This window comes from Ruditapes philippinarum, unplaced genomic scaffold (assembly GCF_026571515.1).
Source record: "Ruditapes philippinarum isolate M1 unplaced genomic scaffold, ASM2657151v2 ctg290_1_1_1_1, whole genome shotgun sequence".
Lineage (NCBI taxonomy): Eukaryota > Metazoa > Mollusca > Bivalvia > Venerida > Veneridae > Ruditapes > Ruditapes philippinarum.
Genome location: NW_026854468.1, coordinates 148943 through 172241, shown reverse-complemented (window position 1 = coordinate 172241; position 23299 = coordinate 148943). Strand labels below are relative to the sequence as shown.

Here is a 23299-nt window from a genome sequence, read left to right as displayed (position 1 = left end):
TGACGGAAGGGATCCGGAATCGTATTAGATACATAGAGAAAACTAATAAAAATATCTTTTTGTTGATATTTTATCGGACTGAAAGGCAATTAAATGTTAACTATATCGTATGTAACGACAGGAACATTGATTTCAACTAAATTATACATTTTTTCGATAGCGCATAAGAATGAATTTTTTATGCAGATACCACTTTTACGGCTGGATTGCATTGCGTATGCAATAATCAAAACATATATATTTTCAGAGTAACTTCGCAAATATTCGATGACCGTTAATTATTTGGCGGTAGTTATCGGATTCTGAAGATAACGGTATATGTATAAGGTATAATTACATGTAGAATTACAAGCATATTATGGCCTTACAAAATTAATTAAAATTATGAAATAAAAAAAATGCTAGAAATGAAACACACGATTTATCAAGTTATGTTTCATATAGTTAAAAGAAATGATAAAAAAAAGATTTTGATGAAAACTACAAAAAGGACTTTCAAGCCTACTAGGTCACAACTTCGTCATACTTACCACTAGGCCATCGAGCAACATTATAATTGATTTAATATCGAGATCTATACTATCAATAACACCTTAAACATTTATCATTATAAGTTACATAAACTAACGATGAAACACCTCCCGAAAATCAATGAGTCTCAGGTCAATATTGCCAAATTAAAATAACAGCAGTTCCTTGACAATATCGCTAAGCAAGTGTGCTTCAAATATGTGTGAGTTTTCATTGTAATTTAACAGTCACTCAACATATTGTTTCTCTTTCTTTATACCTGAACCATTAATTAAACTGATATTTTCTTATATTTATGATAAAACAAACATTTTTCTATCCGGCGACTTGATGCTTTAGTATCAAAACCTCCAATTGTTTCCTATATAAATCAATGAAAAAACTGTACTGCTGTATATCAAAACAGTTTTCAAATGCTCATTGAAAGTGTACTGAGTATAATTGGTTGTGTAAGAACAAAGAAAAAGTTCCAAACCACGCGATTATTTATCATTTGGGTTGTTCAGTTATAAGGTAAGAGTATAAAAATTTTGTAAAATCGAGTTTTTACAGCAGAAGTGTGCGGGAAAATTCTATATCGGAATTTCTGGAAGCCGTGACATTTTATTCATTTAAGACATAGAATCTCGCGGATTTAACGTTACCCACAACATTTATAAACTGACATGGCTTTAAAAAGGACACTACCGGCCACTATATATTCTACATTGGCATCTTTGATTACAGTTTTCAAATGCTCATTGAACGTGTACTGTGTATAATGGATTAGTAAGAACAAAGAAAAAAGTTCCAAAACATGCAAATAACCCATTATACTCAGTACACTGTCATGAGGATTTAAAAAACTGTATTGATATATAACAGTGTAGTTTTTTTCATTGATTCATATAGGGAAAAAACTCAACTGCTATATAGCAGTGTAATTTGTTTTCGCACCTTGTATATAAAGTGTAGTTTTTACACTGAGGCTCCAATGGGGCAGGGTAAAAGAACAATCCCAGTAGCAAAATCAATAAAATAGAATAAAATAAAAATAAAATTAAATTGAATAAATAAAATAAGTAATATAAATAATTAATAATAAATTTATGAAATTTTATAACCTTATATACAACTGCTAAAAATAAATATGTACATCCGTTGAATGAATTAATTCAACTGGAAAAAAAACACCTTAATATTGAATCAAACATTACTTTCTCCACAAGGAAAAGTTAACAATCCGTCTCTAACATTCGACGTCTTAAACTTACGGTTTTATATCTTTTTTTATTCTTTTTCTTTTGTGTTTAGTTTTTGTTTGTTTTTGTTGTTTTATGTTGTTGTTTTGAGTTTTTTTGTTGTTTTTTTGTTGTTACTTTTTTGGCAGCAGCGAAAACAGCTTCAAGGCAACAGTTATTAACTTATTTATCCCCTTCCGTATAGCGGAAAAGGGTAATGGAATGGCCCCTTCTGTCAATCCGTCTGTCCTTTGTCCGTTCGTTCCGTCCGTATTTCCGTCCTTAACACTTTCGTGTCCGCATCATCATACTAAACCGCTGTTTTTTTTTTTTAATAACTTAAAACAAGTAATCACATAAAGAGACCGAGTGCAGAGCTAAAAAATTTAGTTGGCTACCCCCAAGGTCAAGTCACACTTTAAAAGGTCAAAATAATGTTAAAATATCTTCATTTCATAATAAAAGTCTTTTGGTGTCCGCTCCATAACTTTTAAACTGCTGATTTTTTTTAAATATCTTGGCGCACGTAATCACCATGACCAGACGATGTGCAGAGCGCAATAATTGGGTTGCTACCCCCAGGTCAATGTCACACTTAAATGTCAAATGTTAAAAAGTCTTTGTTTCATAATAAAAAGTCTACATTTCTTGTCCGCTCCATAACTTTGAAACCGCTGAAAAAAATTTGAAATAACAAGTGATCACACTAATGAGACGATGTGCAGAGCACAATATTTGGGTTGCCACCCAAAGATCAAGGTCACACTTTAAGGTCAAATGTTAAAAAGTCTTCATTTCATATTGAAAGTCCTCATTTCGTGACAGTTATATAACTTTTTAACCGCTGAAAAAATGTAAAAAAAAAGTAAAGGTCACAATGAATAATGTTAAAAAGTTTACATTTCGTGCCCACTACATATCTTTTTAACCGCTGAAGTTTTTAAAAAAATAACTTTGCAAAATTGATCACCATTATAAGAAAATGTGCAGACCACAATAGTTGGGTTGCCAACACCAAGGTCAATGTCACCCTTAAAGGTCAAATGAATAAAGGTTACATTTCTTGACCTCTCCATAACTATTAAACCGCTGTTTTTTAATAGCTTGGCACAAGTGATCCCATTATGAGACAATGTGCAGCGCGCAAAAAATTGGGTTGCTATCCCCAATGTAAAGGTCACACTTAAAGGTCAAGTGTTAAAAGTTTAACAATTCATGTCCGCTCCATAACTTTTAAACCGCTGAAACGTTGTTTTTTTTTAATAACTTGGCACGAGTGATCACCATTATGAGACGATGTGCAGAGCGTAATAATTGAATTGCTACACCCAAGATCAAGGTCACACCTTACAGGTCAAATGTTAGAAAGTCTACATTTCGTGTCTGTCCATAACATTTAAACCGCTGAAATGTTTTTAAGATTATTGGTACAAATGATCAACATTATGACACCATTGGCAGAGCACAATTATGAAGTCACAACCCTGAAGGTCAGGGTCGCATTTATTTAAATGTCCAATTTAATAAAAAAACAACTATTTTTCATGTCCGCTCTATAACTTATTGACAATTCAAAAGTTCTAAAACTACTTGGCACAAATGATCACTACCATGACACAATCTGTAGAATTCAACATCCAGGCTGCTATCCCAAGGTCAAGGTTATATGTTTCTCCATAACTTTTCTTTTCTTATGAAAGATTTTAAATAACATTGCAGAAATGATCACCATCAATGACTATGCGCTTATGATATGCATGACATAACATCAAGGTCGTGGCTGGTAAAAAGTCAAGAAGAACACATTCATGTTCACTGCGGAAGGGGATTTAGCTGTCTTCAGACAGCCTTGTTATGAATAGCTCTAAGGTAGCTTACGACATTAGCTAGTATTAATTCATTTAACCCATGAGCATTTTGTGAAAATTTGCTGTTTTCAGTTACAAGTTCAAATTGCTATAAAACTTTAAAATCTGCTTCAGTACTAATCAAACTTGGCACAAATGTTGACTGGACGATTGTCTTTGTAACAACATGCATGCTCAGTCTTAAATTTCCTGTTACAATGGCAACGAGGGGACGTCTCAAAATTGCCAAAATTCACTATTTTTCGTTGTTTTTCCCATCAAAATTTATTTCAAAATGCTTCAACTTCTTAAGGGATTGAGATAGACTCAAAGGCTTTTCAGCGTTGGTTACACGTAACCTTATGATCGACCTGGGGTCATTTTTAGCCTCTCACAAGTACAAAATTTTCTTGGCGATCAAACCCCTCAAACAGAAGGGGGCACATCCCCCTTCTGGCAACAACCTGATGTATCTTTTGGATAGGGGGCCGCGCCGGAAAAGTGGTCACTTTTTAAACAATATTTCTCAAACAAAAACAAGTGTTGGGGGCCTAAATAAGGCATTTTGTCACCATTTGAGACAACAAAAAAAGGGGGTGAAAAGGGCATTAAAAGGCGTGTATATCGAGTAATGGGTTAATCAGGGCTTTCCATTTGAAACAAAAGTGAAAGGCACAAGAGAGAGAAGTGCATATTTTTTTTTAATTTTATTATTTTTTTTATATTTTTTTGCGGATTTCTGGTACAAAAAAGTATGACAGCGCGATAAAACAGTTATAATAAGTGAAACTCTTAAGCTACTGGGATATAACACTTACTGGGGCGACATATCGTGATGTTTCTGCAAAAAATCGTCTCAGCCTAAAGGCCTCGACATGTTTTAACGACGTCGCCCCAGTCAGTGTTATATCCTTGTAACAAACTCGTTTCATATATTATAACTATTACGTTAACCGCATGAGAAGATTATGCAAGCAATAAAAACAGCAAAATATCAACATATACAGATGGAAAGCTACGTTTCAAATTTCAAACACGCATCACTTACTTCACCTTAATTTAACGCATAATACCTACTGCGGAATACATTTAAATGGAGATGAAAGTCATCTTGCACACATTCATAAACGTCATGAACTTCATAAAAATTAATGTGTACGCCTAGGCCTCTTATCTTTTACATCGCACAATTTGCAAATAAGTTGCTCTTAAACTGTTAGACTTTCCTGTTGATTAGATCAATATGCTTTCAAAATGGTTTACCGATCATAAATTGTATAAATGTTTTTACTAACTAGCTACAGACTAATATTTTTTGTCCCAGTCAGCTATAAGCACGCAAACAACTAGAACATGTAAAAAGTAAAGAAGATAAATGAATATACGGTTATAGTTACTGTAATTAAGCTGGAGAAACGTACTCGTATGTACGTGTATTCTATTTTAATGTAGTGTTACACCCGTGTTATATTACGATTACTTAAATTATACAGTATAGCAATAAAAGTAAACATTTTGACATAAGTATAATAATTTACACAAAAATATTTCTTCTTTTTTATGTCAGTGTCAGCTGACCTTCAAATAATAACAATTTCAGGATGACCACCAATGAAGGCATTATTAAGGGTACGTACATTTTACCAAAAAGCATTACATCGACGGACTGTAATATGTTTTCTTTCTAGATGTTTAAACCATAGATTTTCCTCTTCAAAACTCCATTCATTTTAAGAATTTGTACACAATACTTTCCCGGCCATATCTCCTACCACTGTAGTTACACATCAGTCAGAGCAGAAACATTAAACAGGCCGAATCGGAGGTACTTTGTGCAATAGACTTATACCACTTGTATTTGGCCTTACGCACAATGGGAAACCTGTATATTTTATATAGTTTGTAAGAAAGACAACATAAAAGCCTTAATATGAAAAAAAGTGAAAAAAAGGAAAATATTCTGTCACGCTCGAACTTGTGACAATGAGGTTGCTAATTTGAAATCCAGACGACATTACAAAGTCCACCATTCAGACATTTAACATTTTTGTGCTAATTTACTGGTATATTCGATTTGACCTTTTTAACCGACTGTTTAGATTTTTTGTGTACACATAAAAAGAAACGTAACTCTCACATTATCTTAGACAAACAGTAAAATGTTAATGTTGTATACCTACTCCGTAAATCACACTTTAATGATGTCCAGATCAATTTTGGGTGTGATCGGATACTAATGTTCGAAGGACGCATTGCCAAATAAAACTTAAGCGTTTTAAACAAAACATTATTATTAACAAATCAAAAGGTTTTCGTGACTCTACAATAACTCGCGCATTAATAAAAGAAGAACTATTTTCGTGACTCATACCGCGGGTTTAGCTGAATATTCAGCAGTTATTAATAAATTAGATACAGTACAATGGTTAGTTTAAATATCTATTTTTGAAAATGCATGTAACAAGAGGGTTTTTCAACACTTTACCACCATGTAGTCTTTCATGAAGGAAGTTATAATATCAGTTCTACTTCCGATTCTTGTGGTTTGATTACATATTTTTCTAGGTCACGATATGAGTTAACCTTCGCTATTCTAAAAATAGATTCTGCTGCACCTGTGCTGATTTTCGGACAGGCGATTAGTGCATGTAATAAACCAGCGGATACTTACTTTGTTTACATGCAATACTTTTAGAAATTCTATACAATTGTAAGAAGCAAACAAGTTGAAAATGGAATTTAGTGTGAAAATGAAAAGACAACTAAACACCGTAGTGCTTAAGTAACATTTAAATTAAAATAAAAACGATGTGCTCTAGCTGGCTCTTGTAAATAAAAAAATCTTAAAAAATACCAAAAATATTTTAATGAGACATATCCAAGAGAAATAAAAATACAAATGACTTATATTTTATTGTCTATATGCCCACTATGTTATAACACGAAGCAATTTCAAATAACATTCTCACATGTATAATATATTATGCTTGAAGTTTATTTGCATGGTTTTATTTTAGAAATATTTCGTTGACAGTTTTTTTCTATTTACATATCATTTCTTGGAATAAATCGATAAGAACACTGATTTACAAGTTTGACCAGAGTTTTTAGGCATAAATTTCATTCTGTATTTAAATGCTGGAAAGTAGAAAGTCTGAATTATATCAGATTGGGACACAAAATATATTTCTCTAAAAATCTCTGTTATATATTTTGTGTTTTATTTTTGTTTGTTTTTTTTTTCTAAAAAAAAAAGCCTTAATGTCTCTCCGGTTGCATGTCCGTCGCATTCAGTGCTGCAGCACTTTGATTTTCTATTTTACGGTAATTTTTGACTTGTCGTTGCCATTTTGGATTCTGATACCTGTGTGTTATACGCGATCTGATTGGACGTCCAATTTGGTTCGTCCAATCAGATCGCGTATTTCAAACCAGGTATCAGACTGCAAAATGGCTTACGACAATTTAAAAAATACCGTGAATCAGAAAAAATCGGAATGATAGTGATATTCGTTGGACTTGAATTAGATAAGCTGTGGAATTCTAGTTCTTTTTATTGATGTTAATGAATGATGCTGCTACCTGTGTCTATAGTCTAATGACGGTAACCAAATAAAGAGGTATCACTTAAATACGCAACGGAGATTATTTTAGCGCTACAGACGCAGCGGAAATATTTTTGCAAAACAGGCAAAACGTGTGCGACATGTAATTCATTAAAATAATTATTATTTAAGTTATAAAACAATGAGTTAAAAAGTACGTTTATTTTAAAAGTATCACAAATATTTGCAATAGGTTATTTTGAAGGATTCTGTGACCGACGATTGTTCTCTTTTGCCTAGATTTTTATTACATTTTGTTGTTCCATACCTAGATTCTATGCGAATATGCAATCTTTTGTTTATTCAAGTAGTTTTATCTTTTGAAAATTAGTTAACAATAGGTTACAAAGAATTGATTATATCTATATATCAATTTATTCATAACTATCATTTGATATTACAGACATATTTTCGCTATTTGTAAAATAACAGACAGTTCGTGCTCAAAATCATTCGAACATTATGCAGTTCGCACCAATATTGAAATGGACATATTCTCGGCACATATTGTCTTGAAATTATTTAAAATTTACCAATCATTACACTTTTTATCCAATTTATTTTGCTTCGACCAGACGTTTCAATCCTTGTGACAACAGACAAACATTTCAGAATTTCAGACACATACCAAGAACATGGGGAAAAATTAATTAGTGCTTCGGCTATTCAACTGTAATAGAGAACGATTTTAAATTCTGATTTTGTACATTACCTGTGACTGTTAACATCATTTGGCGGCGTCTTTAATGTGCAGCATCAACATTTAACTTGTAACAAAAATAACATCAGTTGCCATTAGCGGCCATGGTTTGACTCTAATTGTTATCCCACATTTGTAACAGAAAGAAATCCGCGACATTTTTTTTCAAGTGACATGTCGAGATGAAAAATTATAGGCAGCGTCTTTTTGGTCTCATAAAGTATCGCGGCGTGTTATAGAAATCATCAGCAGCGACTTTTTTTCGCAAAGACATTTCCCGGCATAAAAAGCTCAAACTCTGTTTGCGTGGTTAAGTCTCTATGTAGACAGAAAATCTTGCGGTTTTCTTCTCAAAACCTGACGTATAATTATAAAGAGGTTTTAGTTTTACATCAATGAGTATTGCAAACATTGTTACGTTCTTATTTACATATTAATTACAAAAAAAGATTCATATTTTTCCTTTTTGTAACCGGGTATATAGAGCAGGAAGTATAAACAAATATCAAATCACAAGTGTGATGGAGACGGGTATTTCAGTAGTAATCTTTAGAGCCCGGCAAGTGTTATTTTATCATTTGGATTGTTCACGTCTGTATGATGGAATGTTACAGTTATAAGGTAAGATTATTAAAATTTTGTAAAATCGATTTTTACAGCAGTGTGCGGAAAAACTCTCTATCTGGATTTCTAGAAGCCGCGACATTTCATACACTTTAGACATAGAATATCGCGGATTTAACGTTACCCACGACATTTTATAAACTGACGGTAAAATTTCTCATGGCTTTAAAATGGACGCTACCTGCCACTATATATTCTACATTGGCATCTTTGATTACAGTTTTCAAATGCTCATTGAAAGTGTACTGTGTGTAATGAATTAGTAAGAACAAAGAAAAAGTTCCAAACCATGCGATAATTAATAGCTATATAGTATTTGAAACGAGGTATTTACGAGGATTTAACACTGGCTGGGGCGACATCAAGGGATGTTTCTGCAGGCCGTTAGGCCGAGACAATTTTTTGCAGAAACATTACTGAGGCTCCAATGGGGCAGGGAAAACGAACAATCCCAGTAGCAAAAAGAAAAATAAAATGAAATAAAAATAAAATAATAAAAATTGAATAAATAAAATAAGTACAATGTAATATGAATAAATATGGATTTCTTACCTTATATACAACTGCTAAAACAAATATGTACATCCGTTGAATGAATTCCACTAAAAAAAACACACCCTTTAATGTTGAATCAACATTACTTTCTCCACAAGGTAAAAAATTAAATTACAATCCGTCTTTAACATTTGACGTCTTAAACTTAAGGTGTGTTAATCTTGTTTTATTTCTTTCTTGTGTGTTTTTGTTGTTGTTGTTTTTGTTGTTTTTTGTTTTGTTTTTGGGGGTCTTTTGGCAGCAGAGAAAACAACTTCAAGCAACAGTATTAACTTATTAATCCCCTTCCGCATAGCGGAATAATGTTAAAAAGTCATCATTTTGTGTCCACTCCATAACTTTTTAACGCTGTAGTTTTTAAAAAAAAATAACTTTGCAAAATTGATCACCATTATAAGAACATGTGCAGAGCACAATAGTTGGATTGCCAACACCAAGGTCAATGTCACACTTAAAGGTCAAATGTATAAAGGTCTACATTTCTTGACCCCTCCATAACTTTTAAACATCTGTTTTTTAATAGCTTGGCACAAGTGATCACCATTATTAGACAATGTGCAGCGCGCAATAATTGGGTTGCTATCCCCAAGGTCAAGGTCACACTTAAAGGTCAAGTGTTATAAGGTAAACAATTCGAGTTCTCTCCATAACTTTTTAACGCTGTAGTTTTAAAAAAAATAACTTTGCAAAATTGATCACCATTATAAGAACATGTGCAGAGCACAATAGTTGGATTGCCAACACCAATGTCAATGTCACACCTTAAAGGTCAAATGTTATAAAGGTCTACATTTCTTGACCCCTCCATAACTTTTAAACGTCTGTTTTTTAATAGCTTGGCACAAGTGATCACCATTATGAGACAATGTGCAGCGCGCAATAATTGGGTTGCTATCCCCAAGGTCAAGGTCACACTTAAAGGTCAAGTGTTATAAGGTAAACAATTCGAGTTCTCTCCATAACTTTTAAACCGCTGAAACGATTTTTTAAAAATTTATTGGCACGAGTGATCACCATTATGAGACGATGTGCAGAGCGCCATAATTGAATTGCTACACCAAAGATCAAGGTCACACTTTATAAAGGTCAAATGTTAGAAAGTCTTCATTACATTTGAACTGCTGAAATGTTTTTAAGATTACTTGGCACAAATGATCACCATTATGACACCATTGGCAGAGTACAATAATGAAGTCACAACCCTGAAGGTCAGGGTCGCATTTAAATGTCAACTGTACAAAAAAACATCTATTTTTCATGTCCGCTCTATAACTTATCGACAATTCAAAAGTTCTAAAATTACTTGGCACAAATGATCACTACCATGACACAATCTGCAGAGTTTAATATTCAGGCTGCTATCCCAAGGTCAAGGTTATATGTTCTCCATAACTTTTCTTTTCTTTATGGAAGGTTTTAAATAACATTGCAGAAATAATCACCATCAATGACTATGCGCTTATGATATGCATGTCATAACATCAAGGTCGTGGCTGGTAAAAACTCAAGAAGTACACATTCATGTTCACTGCGGAAGGGGATTTAGCTGTCCTTCAGACTGCCTTGTTATAAATATTTTTAAGGTAGCTTACAACATTAGCTAGTATTGATTCATTTAACCCATTACTGCATGAGCATTTTGTAAAAAATGGCTGTTTTCATTGAAAAGTCTCCCGTTACAAGTTCAAATTGCTATAAAACTATAAAATCTGCTTCAGTACTAATCAAACTTGGCACAAATGTTGACTGGACGATTGCCTTTGTAACAACATGCTCAGTCCTTAATTTCATGTTACCATGGCAATGAGGGGACATCTCAAAACTGCCAAAAATCACTATTTTTCGTTGTTGTTTTTTTTTTCATCAAAATTGATTTCAAAGTGCTGCAACTTCTCAATGGATTGAGATAGACTCAAAGGCTTTTCAGCGTTGGTTACACGTTACCATATGATTGACCTGGGGTCGTTTTTAGCCTCTCACAAGTACAAAAATTTCTTGGCGATCAAACCCCCAAACAGAATGGGGCACATCCCCCTTCTGGCAATCACCAGATGTATCTTTTGGATAGGGGTCCGCGCCAAAAAAAGTTGTCACTTTTTAAACAACATTTCTGAAACAAAAACAAGTGTTTGTGGGCCTAAATAAGACATTTTCACCATTTTAGACAACAAAAAGGGGAGAAAGGGCGTTAATCAGGGCTTTCAATTTGAAACAAAAGTGAAAGGGCACAAGAGAGAGAAGTGCAATATTTTTTTCCGGATTTCTGGTACAAAAAATTATGACAGTGCGATAAAACAGTTATAATATGAGAAACTCGTTAGTTACGGGGATATAACACTAACTGGGGCGACATCTCTTGATGTTTCTGAAAAAAATAATATCGGGCTAACGGCCTTGACATGTTTAAGCAGAAAGTCCCTATCGACGTCGCCCCAGTCAGTGTTATATATCCTTGTAACAAACTCGTTTCATATACTATCACTATTACGTAAACCGCATGAGAAGATTATGCAAAAAATAAAACCAGGAAAATATCAACATATACAGAATGAAGCTACGTTTCACATTTCAAACACGCATGACTTACTTCACCGTAATTTAAAGCAGAATGCCTACTGCGGAATACCTTTAACTGGAGGTGAAAGTCATCATGCATGAATATAGCATTTACATGAACTTCATTGACAATATATCATGTGCTTAATAATAAGTTAACATTGTGTATGCATGTTGTTATCATTCTATATAATGTATATCTATATTTAATGTATGACATTGTGTATGACATGTTTTTTCTTGTATATAATCAGTAATCGTATGTAATTGCTATATCAGTCACTGAACAGTGGAATAAAAGATTATATAAGATCCGAATGCTTTCAAAATAGTTTACCGATCATAAATTGTATAAATTTCACGAACTAGATATACGGACTAATATTTTTGTCCCAGCCAGTTATAAGCACGTAAACAACCAGAACATGTTAAAAGTAAAGAAGATAAATGAATATAAGGCTACTGTAATTAAGCTGGAGAAACGTACTCGTTTATACATGTATTCTATTTTAATGCAGTGTTACACACGTGTTATATTACTATTACTTAAGCAATAAAAGTAAACATTTTGACATAAGTATAACAATTTACACAAATATATTTCTTCTTTTTTATGTCAGTGTCAGCTGACCTTCAAATAATAACAATTTCAGGATGACAACCAATGAAGTCATTATTAAGGCTACATGCCTCCAGATGAATAAATCAAACTTGAGAAAAATATACTAAGATGTATGGAAATGTAAAAAGTTTTAAGATTCAAGTAATATTTTACATATTATGTACGATTAATGACTGATTTTTCAGTATTTACAACTACATGTATACTTCTACTGCGTTACTAACGCAGTAAAGGCTATATATGCATATACATGTATTGTACATTTTCCGGTCATTTACGTGGTTTGTAAGTGCCATTGGCAATGTGTAATTTGCCTTCTTTTGGTTAATTCATAATATTACATGTTCAAATACATTTTAAAAATGTTCATGAAAATTAGCATGAATCTGGAGGTGTGCTGCTTTCAGGGTTTTTTATCGGCCCACTGAAATTAAGCGGCAAATAACAGTGACGTACATTCTACCGAACGAGCATTACATCGACGGACTGTAATATGTTTTTTTTTTCTAGATTCATGTTTAAACCATTTATTTTTCTTTTCAAAACTCCATTCATTTTAAGAATGTGTACACAGTACTTTCCCATATCTCCTACCACTATAGTTACACATCAGTCAAAGCAGAAACATTAAACAGGCCGAATCGGAGGTACTTTGTGCAATAGACTTATACCACTTGTATTTGGCCTTACACACAATGGGAAACCTGTATATTTTATATACATTGTAGTTTGTAAGAAAGACAACATAAAAGCCTTAATATGAAAAAAAGTGAAAAAAGGTGAATATTCTGTCACGCTCGAACTTGTGACAATTTGAAATCCAGACGACATTACAAAGTCCACCATTTAGACATTTAACATTTTTGTGCTAATTTACTGGTATATTCGATTTGACATCTTTAACCGACTGTTTAGATTTTTTGTGTACACATAATAAGAAACGTAACTCTCACATTATCTTAGACAAAAAGTAAAATGTAAATGTTGTATACCTACTCCGTAAATCACACTTTAATGGTGTCCAGATCAATTTTGGGTGTGATCGGATACCAATGTTCGAAGGACGCATTATAAAACTTAAGCGTTTTTTAGAGAGAAAAAAAACGGGCAACGGCGTACCTACCGATACGCCAATACGAATGGGTGTGTGAAAAGAAAAGTTTCAAAAAAAAATAGAATTTCAAAAATGAAATCATTAATTTGGGCGTAGATCGATTAACATATTCGTAGCCGCTAATTCTACAGTATGCTCAGAATGTTACCTTATTCAAATATTCGTAACCTTTTTATGCACAATCAAAACTTTAATTTTGAAGAATGGGAGTAAAAATATGATATAAACAATTTCTTTGGAATTTTCTCTTTTTAGCTTGAGTTAAGCGTGATTATACAAATAAATTCGTCAAAATCCAAGTTAGGATAAGAAATGTCCAATATATTGCCATCATTTTTTTTCATAAGAATCAAATCAGTGAAAAGTTAACATTTATTTCATTTTTTACATCTAGATCTATATGCAAAATAAAGATCTTGTTTGCAACATGGCGTTTGCAGCACAATGAAAGGGAGTGAGTAAGCTGTATGGAATGTCTTTTTTATGTTTTACATTGTAACTATAAATCAGTGTATTATTTTTAAGAAATATATATTCATTCAACGTATATTCATTTCAAATTATTGTGACACTATGAATCAGATCTTTGCAGTGAACCATTGCCAACATCCATATATATATATAGTCTCATCTATACATATTTAAACATAGACAGATATACAACGAGAACAATGTATAATTTTATTTTCGCCGACTTTAGGTAACAAATCGGCGGGTCTGTTTATACTAACTTGTTGCGTGAGGTATTTTACTTCGTAATGATATAACTTAAATATTTCGAATGGAAATTGAAATACTAGAGTTCAGAACAAAAATGTTAAAGGCAATATTTTATTGTCTACAACATTGACATAATACGCATCAAAAAATATTTTAAGGAAGCTAAATGATCGTGCGATAAGTACTACATTTTAGCTGTGAATACGACAACTTCGTTACACTAAACATTTTAGCTATTGTGTTTGTATTAAAGTCAGTCAGATCATTTAAAGCATATTTTCCTTGATTAAATCTCACGTTAAATTATGGTGAAACAAAAGAAAAAAAAATATATAAACTTGTTACAAAAGGAAATAAAACCCATCTTTTTTACAAGAGAGATACCTGGCTTTGTTTTGCTTTTCTAAAAGCAAATAACTTTTGAACTATTTAAAACAGTGTACACGTTAGACTTCGTGCTATTTCTCTGACATTCAATACTTGATGTCATTTTCATAACTATAAATAACGACAATGGACGTACAATTAGCTTAAATATCCCCTAAAGCCTTAATTATAGCACATAGCTATATTTGATAAATAAGTCTCTGGCGGTCCGGCACTCGGCGTACGTACACTCATAATAAGCCGAGGGACGCCCCTGATGGGTGTTGTACGGGAACTACTTGCATGCTAGTATAGTATACTGTAACACGATCAATACAAAGTCTAGAACATTGGTTCATAAGTAAGTCATTTGAACCGTGAAATAATCAATATATAAAAATACTTGGTTTCCATATATTAGTATGAAAGAGATTTCACTTTGAACAATATTCAAGAAAATATAGATTAATATAGATAAAACTTTCTGAAACAATGCATTTTAAGATGAGACCAACTAGATATTTGGAAAGTGAATAAGAGATGTATTTTTATACCTGTGCCACTTTTCTAGGTTGTCAAGAAACAAACAATAAATTTCATCTTTAACATCCTTTGCAACCATTAGATTAAAACTGTGAAAAAGAATCCATTTTGATATGGATTAAACAATACGTGTTGAAATTTTAGTGTGGATACGAAAGTGGGAATTGACCTTAAGTGATGTATAAGACATTAAAAACGAATTTTCGGAAATTTGAAGTCAAATAATCGATTTTATACGAAATATTCAAGAACATGAACTTACCGCTAAGTTTGAAATAACCAAACTACCCTAATCTTACGGGTGGCCTGTGGGATCCTTCCCCCTGGGAAAAATTAAATATGCATGTTAAAATTATGGCTTATGGTTACATTTTAGGTTCACATTTAAAATTCAAGTGTCAAATTTCAGATTTAAGAACATGCAAGCAAGTGTTGTTAATTCTAGCCGATCGCTGAAAATATCTGCAAAGTAAACGGAAGTTTGTGTTGCACTTCACGTATACAATATAAAAATCACGTTTCTACAAGTTTCTTAAACAGCTGCAATAACGTTAAATGCATGTCTTTCTATGAATTCTAAATGATAGCTTCTGTTGCATTTCCGGGTGCACAATTTATAATACACGTAAACATTGAGACACACAACCGTGTTATAACAAACTTTCACTTCATACTATTAAGTATATAAATAGTGCTGCATTCACTTCATACTATTTAGTATATGAATAGTGCTGCATAATCCTGACTTCTTTCACAGATAGGGAAGGATCTTTCCCTTGAATTTAAAGAAAAATAACATGTTATTTTCAATTACTCATATATTTTTAGGAGGGGTGGGGGTTGTTGGTTTTTTATTCAAACTTTAAAATTATCTTAGTAAAACGATATTATTTAAAGTGTAATAAAACATTATGTGCAAAAAGGCACTTGTCATAGTGCAAACAAAAACTAGTAAAATTCAGTTTTGCAGGTGTAAAACGAGAATAGTTACACTATGCTGGAAAGTATGCATTTCAAAATTTATGATGTACAGTATTACCATGTAGAGGTATTCAACTGCGACCGTAAGTCAGAAAAAAATGTATTATTTAAAAGAAAACGAAATGCATTTACTAGCGGATCTTCCCTTCTATAAATTTGGCCATTGGATTGGTTTTCTTGTAATCCTATGATTTAAATTTATATATCATTTAGGTTTACATGACAACAGCAAAAGCACAATCGTTTATGAGCGAGCCGATGGGAAATAAGCCTCTCACAGCGGTCGGTGGCATTGGAACAATTTTTGCGCAAAGACTTGCCGATAAAGGCTTTATCTGTGTATGTACAATTAGATATACATTTTGTATTAAGGTGTCGCTATCAACTACATGCGGGATAGGGTTGTTATAATCTTTTGCCAAGTATTCTACATAATACTCCGTTTACAAGTTCGTTTTATATTAGAGAGACCGGTGTGACATCTTATTTAAAGAATAAAAAAAACACATCTTCATCTCGCATATACGTAAATCATTAATGTTTGCTGTCTTAGCTGAAAAGAACAAATGGACAAATAGTTCATAGCCATTTCAGAATGAATGTGGAATTCAATTACTTTATATATAGAAAAGTTGTTTTATCAAAATGTATAAAAAATAATGATTTTATATAATAATTTAAGTTAAAGGTATCACAATGTATGAAAATGTAAAAATATGGATGATGCAACAACCTTTGAGAACTTTCATTTCCTGTTTAACAACATGATATAAGAGTAAGAAAATAAAAGCTGCTTTGAAATATGCAGTATATAATACTTGATAATATTTATCACATATTATTAAAGTACCTTACTTAAGTTGTAACATGATTTATGATATCATCTTACTGTAACAAGTATCAAATTTGGCATCACTTTTCAAGATTTAATTCTTTACATTAGTAGTGATAAAAAAATTAACGCTTAAATTACTATTTTCAAGAAACGATTTGGAATTATGAAATAGTTTTTTTTAGTTGGGACGTAGTCATAGTCCCAACTAGTGTACTTACAAACCAGAAATTTCCAGCCATACAGGGTAACGCCCACTGCAGTGACGTTTCATCACAACTATATATGCTATATTGTATTCCCTCATTTTTCAAGGAAGTTGAATTCATAGTGATCATCCGACCATGACCAACGCATGACCGACGCGAGTGAAAAATAGTACTCTGTATTTCTAAAAACTTTGATTTATTGCGAACAGAAGAGAAGATAAGAAATTTATTTTTTGAAAACCATGTGCAAAATAGCATGAATGTAGCTAGCATTAGAAATGAAGCGGATGTAATTTGAAAGTTCGAGTAATTCTATGAATAGAGACAAGCGATTGGTGGCTCGCAATGTTCAACTTACGCAGCAGTACCTTATCATCACATTTTTCGTATGATATTCCAGAAATATTTGAAAAAGACAATTTTTATCGAAAAAATTTTGTAGTTTCTAACTGCAAAGTGAATATTGAAATAGAAATAGCCAGAGATGTCGATAATCTATGTCTCTGAAATAGCCTATAATAAGATGAATCCGACAACTTCCGGTTTACTTTATGACCTACTTGGCAAGCATATCAGCCTGTTTAGCCCATTAGGTAAGTTTTAAAGCAATATATGTTATGAATTTGATGAATAATGATAAGTTTATTTATTTATGTCAATTCCTTCCTGAGGACTTAAACTTTCGTTAATAATTTCAAGTAATTTGAGAGATCTTGAGCCACTTCGTCCCCAAGACATTTCGACCCTGGCCTAGTGTCAATTAAACCGAACGATTTTACAAATTGATATTACACAGATGTCTGCCTTTACAGGGAAAACCGGCAAATAGACATTTCTATCTTAAACGGACTTCGTAAACGTACTTCTTAATACGGAATAATTTGGGGGGGGGGGGGTCTCAAAACATAAATGCGGGGAAATAAGATAAAATGAGCAGTACGCTAAAACTGGGATGGAACGATTTCAACATATCAACCTATTAAAGATTGAGACAATATAACCATAGTAGTTTTGGTGTTTTTTCGGAAGGGGGGGATTTCCTATAGAGAGTCTGATTTTCTCATATTTGATTTACAAGAGAGAGCCTATTACTCCCACGATGAGCCGATCGATTAAGTTGACCTACTGCAACCTTCGAAACAGCCGGCAATTGGTGCTTAATTTGGTCTTAAACTGCTCTCACATGTTATTGTTGTCAACCTGTAATTCTCTCTGACGTAGACCATCTGCAAGCTGTGGAGCTCTATTACCCCCACATTCAAAACATCATCGTCGTATTAATATTGGTATAAATATCTCTGTTACTAAAGTATATATAAAATGTAGAAACACTTCAGTGTGAAATTGCACGAACCGTTAGAATTATACATATATATGTACACAAATTTCTATAATCTAACTTGTCAAGCATCAGACACATTAATATATATGTTACATATCATAAACTTAAATATTACAGTTTCCAGTAAATATAATTTCATTGTTTGTGATATGGATACTTGTTACCCAAACCTTAATTGTATCACTTGCTACCTTATTCAATGTTTTCTTCGCGTATATACAAGTTGAAACTCGCACATCTATACGTGCATTCTACATAACATTTGAGAATTACATCACTTGGCCTACCATACTTCAATGGTTTAGTAAACGTGTCGGCTGGGATAATCGGTCCCGCAGTTGGTGCAATAGCTGGAACATTACACGAAATATTACGACCAATGGGTAATATGGGGAATCTGAAATTATATTCTTGATACTGTCACTTCCACACTATCAACACATATGTTATTGGAATGCAGATGGCTACCTGTGTATAATTCATTTTTTTTATTCTTACACTCGAGATTTCGTGCGATGCCCACTGAAGCGTTAATTCATATTACACATATGATGACATGTTTCAACACCATGTACCAACACATACAAGTTTATCTTGAAAACATCGCTTCTTGGTCATTGGTTGAAAAAATATCACTACAATAGAGTATGAAAATGAATGTTCGTTTGTTTGTTTTTATTTATTGGTCTTTATATAAATCATGGTTATATTGTCTCCATCTAAATATGTTTATGGTTGATAGAAATACAATAACTAGCATATACATGACTGTAAAAAACCGATGTATTACAATTTTATTGATTTTTTATCATATATGTTTTGAGAAAATCCCCCAGTTTATTCAGTATTACGAAGTCCGTTTACGAAGTCCGTTTAAGATAGAAAGGTCTGATACGCCTTCAATTTGTTGGGCTTGTCACGACCGTAAAGTCTCTGCCAAATAAAATTGTTAATTTTTTCAGAACAATTTTAATTTTATTTTTATCTTACATGTTTATACATTAAATAATTCAATAAATGAAGGGATTCTATGAAAGATTAAAGTGATTTAACGCTCAATATCAGCTGTTTAGCTATTAAGTTTAGCCCCTGCATATACTGAAGGTCTTGTATAATTCAGACATTAGAGGACAAGCTAGAAGCACTGTTCTGTTATTTCTGACTAAACTCTTATTGATTGCTAGTTGATTCTTCATACCCACAAATGACAAGTGAACATCATTGTCATTTTTTATTTTACCCTCACCACCCAGTGATTTTTTCTCTGTATTTTACAGTCGAATAAAGGCTGTTTCCCCTAGCCAAGAGATACATTTTCCCCTAAAAATGCTAATATTTTCCCTTAAAGCCCCAGTGCACATTCTTCACCAGAATGATGACTTAACATCAGCTGACTTATATCATCTAGAAGAGAGAAAGCTGTCCCTATAGATAGCTTCTGCTAGTACCATGTATATTAAATTTAATTAAAATTGATTTTTTTAAATGTATGGGTAAATTCCATTCTCAGTGGTTGGAATTTGATTTGCCCCTTTTCTGATTTATCACGCTATATTTTCCCCATTCAGAAAGCCACAGGTTGTTTTGAAAATTGAAGAAAAATCTTAGCCACCGTGATCATTGTTAACCTGAAAAATCTTCATGCACTGAAAGGGATTTGAACTTCAGACCCCTTGATTACAAGGCAGACACACAACCATTTGGCGAAGAGGTCAACACAACAGCACAGCACATTTTATGTTGTTACATGCTGTTCACAATCATATTATGGTGTACACATATATACATGTATATAAATACACACAATAAGAGTAGTATTAGATAATTTTGAAGATGAAATGAGCCGTGTCATGACAAAACCAACAAAGTGGGTTTGCGACCAGCATGGATCCATGCTGTTCGCTTACAAACCCTATTACAAGTACAGAAACTGATAGCGAACAGCATGGCTCCTGATCAGACTGCGCGGATGCGCAGGCTGGTCTGGATCCATCTGGTCGCAAACGCATTATGTTGGTTTTGTCGTGACACGGCTCAAATCTCTTTATTGATATTTACACGAAAATAAAAGATCATTTACTCCAATATTCACTTGGAAAGGCTGGTACAGTGTAGCTAGAAAAAAGTACAAGATTAAAGAGAGACAAGAAGATTATCACACACAACAGGTTCTTGTATAATATTTGATGTATATTTCACAAACCAAACTGTTCTCCAAAAAGTATTCATGAAAACACATGCCTTTTACCAGTGTCACCACTGCCCAGATTACCAGACCCATTCCCAGTTGCAAATATGCTTATTTTTGTCCGAGCTTTAGAAAAAATCATAATCGAGTCCAATTCCCGTTATCAAAGCTGACAATTTCTCTTCATTCCATTCCAATTCAATATGGTACCAGACAGATGATGTTCAAAACACATTTAATTGTCAAATTTTTTATGTTTTTTTATGTTTTGAATGATATACAATTTGTTAGATTAACAACTTTGTACAATTCAAAATACTCTGCTGGTACCGAATATTTTTCCCATTAAAGATGCAAAATTTCCCAAACTGTGCTAGGTAACTTTTCCAAAATGTCTTCGAAAAGGTTTGAAACTGTTTTGTTTGCATTTCAAATCTACATACTGAAATAGTCCAAGACTTGTTCATATATAGTACAGCCTTAAATAAGTGCATGCTCACAGTTTTTTATAGTGTTAGTTAAGAACATACTTCAAATATTTCTGTCAATGGCATTAAGATACTGCCTATGACAGTCTATTTTTCCTCAGCTGGGGTCTACGTATACGCTTGCTTAGTTTGATCACAATACCTCATTCCTTACAACAGTTGTTGTCCGGAAACAATTTATTATTTTTAGTAACGATGACCTTGGCCATTGCTACAGGGGGTCCAAAAGAAATACTATCCGGACTCGTACCATTAGTTTGGTTAATACCAAGTTTGATTATAATATGTCATTCCTTACGTTTTTTATTGTCTGGTAACCATTTTTCTGATTTTAATTAACGGTGACCTTGACTCCAGGGGGTCCTAAAATAATCCAAGCCAGTCTTTTTTTCCTTTGCTTACATGAAATATCATAGTATGGTGTTTTAAGGTTGTACAAATCAATCCTACAGGGCATTACAAGGAACTGGAAATTTTACAATATAGTTGTGTTGCCTTGAACAAGACCTCAATATGTATGCAAAATTTACAATACAGTTCATCCTTATGAACATTGTTTACATTTTGATTATTCAAGATTGAAACAAATTCAATAGCAAAGCACATATGTGAAGTGATAGTTTCTTCACGAAATGATTTAATTATGTTTCTTCACCAAATGATTTAAATATGTATAAACATGTTTCCCTACCCTTTGATTGACCATTTTTCTGCTTAGTGTGCCTCAATTGCTAAGATCTGTTTCATTGACAGGCTGTTTTTAAATTTTGAAGGGATAATCTTTTAAAAATTCAATCATTATTTACAATTCATTGTTTACAAGAATTATTGTAGCCAATAAATAATTATACCTTTAAATTGTATGCGGTCTAAACAGATAAATTGTATACTGTCTGAACCTATGAGACAGAAAAAATATCACAAAGAAGTAATTTAGTATTACTATGAGTATTTATTAAAGAAATTGTATTTGGAATATATTTAAATAGTGTTATTGAAAGTTATTTTGTATGACAGACACTCAAACCTAGTGCTCTGCATTATAAATGTAAGAAGAGGAGACAAATAAGATAAGCATTTTTTTGCAAATTATTGAAATTCATATAATTGTTAATGCATTTCAGGTGGTCATGCGTCATCGTAAAGCAAATGAAGATTAGCATCAAAGTATGTGGGAATCACCAGTTTCCAGATGTAGTACAGTACAGTGTGATCATAACTGTGTAGGCTAAATAACTGTTCAACCATGAACACTTGGGACTTGTCGGACTATTTTAGAGGGGTATTCTGAGTAAGCACTTCAGTTGAATCCCCTGTCAATAGTAAAGGGCCAGTCAAGAACATTGTGTTGAAGGAAAATTTTAAATATAGCTGTTTTGGCTTCAAACAAAACCACCACACTAACCCAGCAGTGATAAATTAAATCAATGGTGATATTTTGACTTATTTCCCAAAATGCTTCCATGAATTGAAGGTCTTGGGACTTGTTTTACATATGACATTCTAATGTATTAAGATATTGTGTAATATTTAGCAATGACATACATTCAGAGAACTAGCATACTTAATAAGTTATTACATGTATCTTAGCTTTCCTGGTTTAATGAAAAGTAATAAACCTGAGAATTGAAACTACGAGAATAAATTGTTGTCATTAGTCCCCGTCTGTTTTTATCAAGAGGGGACTAAAGGCTGACCCCTTTCTCTATGTCAATGAAATTTGAATTCTGGTATTACTCAAAAGGTACAAAAGCAAGGTTCATCATATTGGTATCTGGTATAGAACCATATGAAGATTTATCATGTTATTATAATTTATGCTCCCAAAAGGGAAAGAATACAGTTGCTGCCTTTACTATATGTCTGTTTAGACTCAAGTAATATTATGGTTAAATTTCAGTGTTCATTCTGTACAGACTTGTACTTGTGGGGTAAAAGGTTGCTCATGGGAGGAAAATATGTTTGTGATGGTGTTTTTGAGATTTTAAATAATTAAAGAAAAAAACCCACATTGGGAACTTAGGAAGACGTCCGTCCCGGAATATGAATAAAACTAGATACGTATTGAAGGGATTTTAGTTAAACTTCACAAAATGATAGAGACTTTTGAGAGGAAGTGAAATGTTTTCAAGAAACATAACTTTACCTTGCTAAATGTTTTAATTATCTCCCTTAAGTTTAAAAATTTTATTTGGAGTTTTACTTCCAAACTATCACTGAAACTACACACAGTTGTACAGACTCGAATTTGTCAAA

General features: G+C 32.8%; 1 protein-coding gene across 2 annotated transcripts in view; it reads left to right on the top strand.

The window, feature by feature from the left end:
• LOC132740215 (barrier-to-autointegration factor-like) overlaps positions 1–23299 on the top strand; it is a 32503-nt gene that overhangs the window by 4383 nt on the left and 4821 nt on the right. The window contains exons 1-2 of one of the 2 annotated variants that reach the window (XM_060728076.1): positions 8396–8524; positions 16198–16323. In XM_060728076.1, the coding sequence (XP_060584059.1) occupies positions 8501–8524; positions 16198–16323 (150 nt within the window). In that variant the 5' untranslated portion in view covers positions 8396–8500. Of the gene's footprint in view, positions 1–8395; positions 8525–16197; positions 16324–23299 lie in introns of those variants that run through there. The other variant, XR_009627122.1, reaches the window with a different exon arrangement.